Genomic DNA, 10000 nt, shown 5'->3' with positions numbered 1-10000 from the left:
TTGGAGGATTAGAAAGTCAGTGAAGTGAATGGATCAGCGGTGTTTGTAAGGCAAAGAAGAACATGTTTTTCAGTAAAGCCTGTTAATACACGATTATATGAAGTATAGGATGTCACATATTCCATCCAAGCATTATCCAAAACAGCAATCTCCTTTGGCTCTTAAAAAACGACTTAACGTATTGTATTGTATTGTATTTTAGATAGCACACTTGAAATTACATTTATAAGCCATGCACAAATGGCAGATTTTCAGTCACACTACAGCATGCTGCCTTCATCCACTAACTTCAACTAGGCATCGGCCTGCTAAACAGACAACGGCGGCTTTTTAAAAAAAAGCATGTAGTACAACATCCATTCAGTGGCTGATATATGTCTTTAATTCTTCTTTAATGAGGTATCGCAGAGCCGCTGGGTTAAGACACTCTGTCTCTCCTAACAAGTCATTGTTTGAAAGACCGGCGTAACAGCGCTTGTTTCACTCTGACGTGACCGGAGTGTGTGTGTGTGTGTGTGTGTGTGTGTGTGTGTGTCGGGGGAGGGGGGTTCAACCTAAAGAAAGGGGAGAAAAAAAATGACGTGCAAATGAATTAATCAAATGAAACATAACGAGTTTGTGTGGTAATTGGATGTGCCCTTTCCTGCTCCCCGAGGGGTTCAAGTTCAGCACTGCACCCCAGCCTCCTCTCCTGGGGTCTCTCGGGGAAAATGTGTCTCATTATCACGCTCCATCTCCTGTCAGTGTCCACTGGAGGAAGAGCGGAGAGTGTGTGTGTGTGTGTGTGTGTGTGTGTGTGTGTGTGTGTGTGTGTCTGTGTGTGTGTGTGTGTGTGTGTGGGTGGGTGTGTGTGTCTGTTGAAAGTGAGAAGCGAGTCTCTACTCTCGCTCAAGGAGTGAGCATATAGATTGTGTAGGAAGAGTAGTGCATTACTGTTCCTGTATCGACTGTGTGGGAGAATCTAGTTATGATGAGCACAACACCAACAAGAATAACTAAAGACATCCAAACCGCTAAGATGAACAGGGCCAGTGAGGATGTTGAGATGAGAGAGAACAAATTAAAGTGTGAGGATGGAGGGAGAGAGAGAGGATGGAGGGAGGAAGGAGTGAAGAAACTGAAAGAAAAGAGGGAAGGAAAGAAAGAAAGAAAGCAAAGACTGTCAGCAGTAGGTTCTCTAAGCAGATTTACATTAGTTTGGCCTAGAGCAATTTCTCTCTCTCTCTCTCTCTCTCTCTCTCTCCCTCCACCTCTCTACTCTTTTACTTTCTCATACTCTGACAGAAGCACCCCCCTCTCCCTCTCTCTTCCCTCTCTCTCTCCCTCTCCCTCCCTCCTTCCCTCGCTCCTCTCACATCCTCCCGTCTCAGCAGGGCCTGTCAGCGCCACGTCTGCACCCCGACACGACAACGTCTGCAATTTGCTGTCTGTGGTGCGCCTCTGGCCCTGCCATGTGAAGCTCTGCCACCTGTGCCCACCATCACCTCCCCTTCATCTCCCTCCACTAAACCCCACCTCCACCCTCCACCCTCCTCCTCCTCCTCCTCCTCCTCCTCTGCGTGGCAACGACAGAAAGACGGGCGAGTGGACGAGCGAGCCCCGGCGGGCATGGAACGCTCACCGCGCTCATTTGGCAGCACCTGCAATCAACCAATAAGCATCAATTAAAAACAGCCTCTCACCGTGTAGCTTGATTCCGCACACCGGCAACCACCCTCCCGCACGCCCCAGCCTCTCAGTGTGTCCTCTACAGGCCTCTCTGCCTAATGCTGCAACATACATTGCTTGCTTAAGTATAAGTATAAGTATATATACTCTTTTGATCCCATGAGGGAAATTTGGTCTCTGCATTTATCCCAATCCGTGAATTAGTGAAACACACTCAGCACACAGTGAACACACAGTGAGGTGAAGCACACACTAATCCCGGCGCAGTGAGCTGCCTGCAACAACAGAGGCGATCAGGGATCAATGAGGGGTTAGGTGCCTTGCTCAAGGGCACTTCAGCCGTGCCTTATACTGTCCTTTAACATATTTATTTCGTACACTCTTTTTTCATATGTATATCTTTTAAAAAAATACATACAGTATTGGAGCTATTTTGTTGTATTTCCTTTTATGTTTGGAACAAGTATTATTCACATGAAATGAATGGCTTGGCATGCACCAGCTATCACAGATGCCGTCGGTTCGGGCATCGTGACCGAGATATGAGTGCCCAGCTCAGTGCCACTCCACACCACTCTGCCCTGCCCGAGCCTGCAGCTGGCGCTGCCTGTGCCAACCCTTTCCACATTCGCCACAGTGCTGTTGCTGACACGAGGCGGTGATATTAACCAAATTAACTTCGTCTCTGTGGAGGCCCTTGGATGGGAACTAGCATCTCTCTTGTTCGCTAATCTGACTCAGAGCTGGACGCGATTGAGGGGGTAACAGGTGCAAGCACAGAGAGACATATAGATTAGATATATATTATTAACGAGTGGACTGGCTGCTTCTGGAAGCATCCGTGGCCAAGATGGGACTCCATATGTCAGGTTGGACGGTGAAATCACACACACACACACACACATATAAACATACACAAGCACACACAATCTGGACCTCAGGTGTCTGGCTGAAATGTTGACCCCTGTGGACTTGGTAGCATAAAATGTCTGGACCCCAAACAGCCATTACAAGTTTTTCTCTTTACTCAGAGTGCCCATTGGCCAGGACGGTTGCCTTTTTTATAGCAGCAAATAAAGTCTTTTATTGTGTGTGTGTGTGTGTGTGTGTGTGTGTGTGTGTGTGTGTGTGTGTGTGTGTGTGTGTGTGTGTGTGTGTGCGCGTGCATGCGTGCGTGCGTGTGTGTGTGTGTGTGTATGTATGTCAAAATCTCCTGGATATTTTCAAAAGCAGCAACCAACAAACATCCAAGCAGACTTGAATATGCATATGTCGCTGGCATGGAAAGAATTTGTTCTACATTATTTGAATGGCTAATCAGAGTTGTACTTTTGCATGTTTGAGTGAGCATGTGTGTGTGTGTGTGTGTGTGTGTGTGTGTGTGTGTGTGTGTGTGTGTGTGTGTGTGTGTGTGTGTGTGTGTGTGAGTGCACACGCCTTCAAAATTCTAATAATCTTTTCTTTTCTGTCTAAGCTGGCCTTAACACGGCAGATAAAAGCAAACCCAATTAGGAATCAGGGGTGTTTGACAGAAGTTGTCCTTTATCCAACAATTAGGAAGAACCCCAGCATGCAATGCAGTACAGTGAGAGATCGGGACACTGGACACCCTGTCCATTCCAGTCCTTGTCTTCACATGACTGGAATGGACCTTCATCAATCAAACTGGATCTGTAACAAGGAAGCAATACCTTTACTATTCCATTCATAGTACCGGTATATCTGAGCTATTTAACAATAGCTATTATGAGGAGATTGACATGAATAATTTTGATCATCTGGAGAAAGAGATTGATATTACAGACAGGAGAAAGAAAAAACAGCAAAGGACAGCGGACACTGTAGTCTAGTGTCAGTGGCATTCTACACCTTTCTCTTCCCTCCGACACAAGCCCTTGTTGTTTTACAGCAGATTACCTATCAGGCACAAGAGACCGAAAACCAGAGGGAACATGAGAGCAGCAAATTGTTCACTGTGTGTGTGTGTGTGTGTGTGTGTGTGTGTGTGTGTGTGTTGTACTCTAAAGAGGGTTGATGCTGACAAGGTGATTCTGTGGGTTGACTACACAGAGGCTGCTATGTAAATATTTGGGAATGAGAGAGTGATTTGATCTAGGCACACACATCTGTGTGTGTGTATACAGTATGTACCAGAATGCTCATGACGCAAAAAAAAAAACACAAAAAAAACACGAACAGAACAGGATGTTTTCTTCCTACTGTCTGTTTGATTGTATGTGTGAGCAATTCTGAATGTTTGCAATTATGTGGATGCAACTGTTTGTATAAGGCATGTGCATGTTCATTTGTGCATGTGGTGAGTGTCCATGCATAGGCATGCCTCTCGTGTGTGTGTGTGTGTGTGTGTGTGTGTGTGTGTGTGTGTGTGTGTGTGTGTGTAAAGGAGAGATTGTGCTTCTCTGTGAGTTTATGGACAATACAGAGAGAGCAAGAGAGAGAGAGAGAGAGAGAGAGAGAGAGAGAGAGAGAGAGAGAGAGAGAGAGAGAGAGAGAGAGAGAGAGAGAGAGAGAGAGAGAGAGAGAGGAGGGGGTGGATATGTATTTGCATGATTTGGCACTTACTGGCATGGTCTGGCCGCCATGTAGACTGTTGATAGCTGCCTGGGCCTCGGCATGGCTGGAGAACTTCACAAAAGCACAGCCTGCACACACACACACACACAAACACACAAAACAGAGTCATGAGAGAAAGCCTGCAGATAAAAAAGGTCAGTATAAAATATTCATGATAATAATTTTCCTGTTATCACCACTGTTCATATATTCTGCCATTTGTGTTTGGAAAGCAGAATTAATTTGAATTGTGTCCAACACATCATAAGACCAAAGCTCATCTTGTGTACCCTTCCCTTCCCTTTCCAGACAAAGATACACACACACACACATACACACACACACACACACACACACACACACACACACTCTGCAGTCTGCCAAGGCTGCCAGTGGAGCCGCCAGTCTGAACTGGTTTTTCATTATTACGCTGTTTAATATTTACTAATGGTGATGAGTGTGCAACCTCTCGCAAGGGAGATTAGGATGACCAGAATGTGAAGAAACATAATCTTTCTCTCTCTCTCTCTCACACACACAGACACACACAGACAAACTGCTTGTGCATGTTCATTCCCACTTATGTGTGTTCATTCCTATGAGCTTCTATGTGAACATGTGCCTGTGTGTGTGTGTGTGTGTGTGTGTGTGTGTGTGTGTGTGTGTGCATCTGTGTGTGTGCATCTGTGTGTGTGTGTGTGTGTGTGTGTGTGTGTGTGTGTGTGTGTGTGTGTGCGTGCATCTGTGTGTCCAAACTGACAATTGTGCTTTACACTTTATACTCACAATCTCCACTCTGAAACTACTCTTGTTGAATTCAATGACTTTGCACAGAAAGACGCCTTCAAAGCAATTTAGTGTATAAACAAAAATGAGTCAGTAGGAGGAAGATCCATAAGACATTATTATCCCTCTATCCGCAGATATTAACCGCAGGAGGGGATTGTAATTATCAGCTAGGGAATTAACAGTGTACAAAGCGCTCTGACAGCACAGGCTATATGAGAGGTGTTTTGAATGAGATTTCACTCTCTGCCCACTGTCGGCCCACACACTGGTTGGTGTCAACCTGCACTACAATCACAAAAAAGTACTCTGAAGTGATCAGCATTTCTACATAGACACACACACACACACACACACATTATCTTTCACCTCCTTCTCCACTGCACTCCTCACTTGCTGGTATTGACTTTGTCACCTTCTCACCTGCGTGAGGGGCAGCCATCAGAAGCCAATTTCTTTCAGTGACAAACACAGAATGCATCTGCTAACAGCACTGCTTTCCTCTTGCAATCAAGTATCTGATTGAAATGCTGGAAGGATGACATACTCTCTAGACCCCATAATGCCACCATCAGATCACACACAGAGCTTCTCAGCAGTGATAATCTTTGTAATCACAAATATCAAACCTATCACTTCAGCAGTCATTCCTTCCCCCACATACATAACCTGTCCTGGCTCAAGTTTCAATGCTGTTCTCAAAGCCAGAACATAATCCATCCATCAAGTGCAGACTACAGCAGAGTAGTCTCATATTTATGTCTGAAGCCCGTCAGCATATGCTTTTCCAGCTGGTCTCTGTATTATCAGATAACAATCTGATAACAGTCGACTCAACCCATCTGGTTTCACTCTACTGACAACTCTCTTGTCAGAGTTGGGGATCTTGTGGTCAGCAAAAGCTACTACCCAACTCTGTGCTCTCACCTGGAACCTGCACAGGTAAGCGTAGTGACCCAACAGATCCTCTCGTGGATGGTGGTCCCATTGGTCTTAGTCCTATCTCTCAAGGAGATGTTTGGATAGTGTCATGGTGGGAAGAGGTCCCCAAGTTAAAACTGCTTTTTGGGTACCCCAAGGATCAGTATTGAGTACCATCACTGTTTTGATAATATGCCACCATTCCATGGCTAGCCATTCACTCACATGTTTATTTTTGTCATTCCAATGTACACATCCAACTTAACATGTTCTTAGAAACTATATGAAGCAAAGAACTGTGCTCCCCAGACACAACCTTTCTTTCAGTGTAACTCAATCTGAGTCCAGCTTTTATTAACATCCACCATTATAGATAATTTACAGGTTTGAATACTCTCTCTCTCTCTCTCTCTCTCTCTCTCTACGTTATCATGTGTTAACAACATGTGTTCAGCCCCAACATTCAGCTGCCATGTGGGGCATTTGTCCCTGCCTCTATCACGTCAACTGCCCCTGGATTACCCCTCCTGGTGCGTAGGCACTCAGGTGTGTCCTGTGCTAAATCTGGCACAGCAGCCCGGGGAGGTGATTAGCTGGCAGGTTACCCGTCACCCGTGTTTGCGGGGTATTGGAGCAGGGCAGGTGGAAAATGCTTGCTGGCCTGTGGGGCCCCCTCTCTCCTTCCCTCCCTCCCTCCTGACGGCCACTACTATTATTTTGAAGACCAGGCTGACTTTCACTGTTTATTTCTCTCTATTTTCTATTCCTCTCTCTCTCCCTCCCTCTCTCTCTTTCTATTCCCTTGCAGCAGCACTGTGCCCATTGTCTTCTCTTTTTCTCTCAGCTCTCTCCCAGAGCAGCTGATATCAGTTTCCAAAAGTGTTCAACAAACCAATTATATTTGCTCGAATACATTTTTCATCATCCCAGACCTGCGCTTCTGCGCTTCCCTCCTCACCCGCCTGCAGAGGATGATTCATTTAAATTATCATCGCTGATGGCAAGCAGGAGGAGGAAGTGGGGGGGGGGGGGGGGCAGAGAAAGACAGCAAGAGAGAGAGAGAGAGAGAAATAGGAATGGAGAGAAAAAAAACAAAACAAGACAGGGTAAGAGATCGGGGGTAAATGGAGAGAGAGTGAGAGAGAGAGAGAGAGAGAGAGGGTTGCCCTGCTTGTACCTTACTGTGTCTCCTCACCAGAAAATCCTCCATCCCCCTGTTAATGAATCGGCCCAAAATCACATTGTTCCGTCAGTAGCGAGCTGAGGCCTGACTCCCTCTCTCTCCTCGGCTCAGCGCTACGCTGCTCTGTGCTGCGCGGCTCTTGTGCTGCGCGGCCCCCGCCCGCTTCCTCAGGTCTCTCATTAGCTTATAAGTCGCACTGCCCCCGTCAGCAAACAGCCCCAGCAATCAATTTGCGGGATGTGTCTGTAGCTCTCGGGCTCGCTGAAATAAAGCTCACCGTGGCAATTCGCCATGGCGTCAAGGCATGTTTTTTTACGGTCGGTTGGGGGTGGGGGGTTAAGGGGGCATGAGGGAGGTAGAACAGACACAAACACGGCAGAAAGGAGAGGTGGGGATGGAGGGAGAGCTCAGTACGGGGTACGTTTAGCTTTGATTTAGCTAGTTCCTTGTCTTTGTCTCTCTCTGTCTCTCTCTTTCTCTCTCTCACTTTCCCAGCTCATGTTCTTTTCTTTTTTCATTCATTTTTATTCTCTTTCTTTCTGTCTGACTTTCACAAGGCCCCCGTGGTGGTGCGCAAGCTGAAAGCCGGAGCAGAGCGGGGAAGGGACTTTTGTTGCCGCCGCGACAAGGCGGCCTGCTGGGTGGCATTTGAATGCAAGTCTGTTTGAGAGGAGAAAAAAGGGGAACATTTAACCTTTGAGGTGGAAATAACAAGGCAGAGTTAGTTCAGAGGCTTACAGGCTTTCCAGGGCACACTTTGCGGTACTGTGTGGGCTTGTATGTGTGTGTGTGTGTGTGTGTGTGTGTGTGTGTGTGTGTGTGTTTGTGTGTACACAAATATTTGTGTGTGTGTGTGTGTGTGTGTGTGTGTGTGTGTGTGTTTGTGTGTGTGTATGTGTGTATGTGTGTGTGTGTGTGTGTGTGTGTGTGTGTGTAGGTGTGTGTGTGTGTGTGTGTGTGTTTGTGTGTGTGTGTGTACACAAATATCTGTGTGTGTGTGTGTGTGTGTGTGCATGTGTGTGTAAGCACACACATCTCTCTAACAAGCTCTGAACTGTTCCAAACATCTCCGGACCCTCTCCCTCCAGGCAGTTCACCACCTAAAACCAGTAGCACTTGAGCCTCAGGGTCTGCGTATATTTCTCTGCATTGGCATGGCCCTCAAGCTCATCATCTCACCATAAGGCCCTGACTTTATGAACTGAGCCAGGGAAAAAGGAGACAGGAAACAGGAAATCAGGGACCTTTCACTGAGAGAGGTACAGAGAGAGAGAAAATGCACATGGTTAGAGATAAAGGGTGTGTGTCTGTGTGTGTGCGCATGCCTGTGTGTGTGTGTGTGTGTGTGTGTGTGCGTGTGTGTGTAATAGAGAGAGCGTGAGATAGCAAAAAGCAATTGAGAGAAAGAGACGACCGCGCTTTGGCACTCAGCACTCAGAGACGTGTGCGTGTGCCGCCTTTTGAATTCCCTGGAAAATAATATGCATGCATGAATTTCAGCCGGCTGAATTGATGACATTTAGAACACAGCTTAATTATAGACCTAAAAGCCATCACTCTATTCCTCCTGACAGCTACCCCCCCCTACCCTTCCATTCAACTTCACCACGACACTCGGAGAGCACTTTGATGGGGTGGGGGTGGGTGATTGGGATGATGGGTGGTGGTGGTTGGGGCGGGGGGGGAGGGGGGTGTTAAACTTTTTGGCCTCCTTATTGGTAGCAGCAGGGGACCCAGAGAGTTGGGAGGCGTGATGTAAATGTGCATCAACGGTAGGGAACAAAAGACGGCATCATGGGATAGATAGCGCTGTCAATTTCAAGGGCTGTCTAATTTGAATAGTTGGAAGGCGGCCCTGCCCGGTCGTCTCCACCGCCACTGCTGCCGCCGAGCCTGCCAAAATAATTTGCTGCAACTAGCGTCTTAGCGATCGCTGGGGACCAGCACACAATGGCAAGCGCCCAGCACACACAGGCTTTCACCTGGTGGCAAACTCACATTTCCATTTCAGCACCCCCCTCCCCACACAACCTAACCCCCCCCCCACCCCCATCCCCTCATATCTCTCTCGGGGTCGTGTGTGTGTGTGTGTGTGTGTGTGTGTGTGTGTGTGTGTGTGTGTGTGTGTGTTTGGGGTGTGGGGTGGTGGGTGTGAAAAAGCCTAATGCTTCCATGAAAGAAGTTCAGGCTTTGGCAAGCGAACGAATGAAATTTTTACGCTTGGCAAAGGCGGAAAGACACAAACAATGAATGTCAACACAGCGGATGGGCAATGAGATTGGCAATAAGCAGACAAGAGGGACTGGAAAACAAAGTGGTGTGTGTGTGTGTGTGTGTATGTGTGTGTGTGTGTGTGTGTGTGTGTGTATGCTCATGCCTGTGTGAGGAGGGTAGAGGAATGGGGGCAAATGAAGGAGAGAGTGAGAGAGAGAAAAAGTGTGTGTGAGGCAGAGAAGGAGAGAGTGAAAAAAAAGTGAAACAGACAGAAAGAACAGAAAAGGCCGAGATAGAAAACAAATAACATTACAGGAGAGATTGGGAGAGAAGAGGAGAAGAGCTGAGGAGGAGAGGAGAGGAGAAGAAGGGAGAAGAAGAAGAGAGGACAGGAGAGGAGGAGGAGAGAGGAGAAGAAGAGAGGACAGGAGAGGAGGAGGAGAGAGGAGAAGACAGGAGAGGAGGAGGAGAGAGGAGAAGAAGAGAGGACAGGAGAGGAGGAGGAGATGATGAGAGCAGAAATGCGGAGAGAGGAGGACAGAGGAGAAGAGAGGAGGAGAGAAATATGGAGAGAACAAGGGGAGAGAAAGAGAGTCAGAGCAAAGGGAGGAGAGAGAGGAGGAGATGAGGAAAGGAGAGAACAGAGGAGGAGAG

At 47.2% G+C, this 10000-nt stretch overlaps 1 protein-coding gene across 13 annotated transcripts in view; it reads right to left on the bottom strand.

Annotated features, from left to right (window-relative positions):
• celf6 (CUGBP Elav-like family member 6) overlaps positions 1 to 10000 on the bottom strand; it is a 171210-nt gene that overhangs the window by 36145 nt on the left and 125065 nt on the right. For all 13 annotated transcript variants that reach the window (XM_042061719.1, XM_042061720.1, XM_042061724.1 and 10 more), the window contains exon 5: positions 4252 to 4331. In XM_042061719.1, the coding sequence (XP_041917653.1) occupies positions 4252 to 4331 (80 nt within the window). The remainder of the gene's footprint in view (positions 1 to 4251; positions 4332 to 10000) is intronic.

Source organism: Alosa sapidissima, chromosome 14 (assembly GCF_018492685.1).
Source record: "Alosa sapidissima isolate fAloSap1 chromosome 14, fAloSap1.pri, whole genome shotgun sequence".
Classification (NCBI taxonomy): Eukaryota; Metazoa; Chordata; class Actinopteri; order Clupeiformes; family Clupeidae; genus Alosa; species Alosa sapidissima.
Note: the sequence above shows the minus strand (reverse complement) of the source record. Positions and strands in the feature narration are given on the sequence as shown.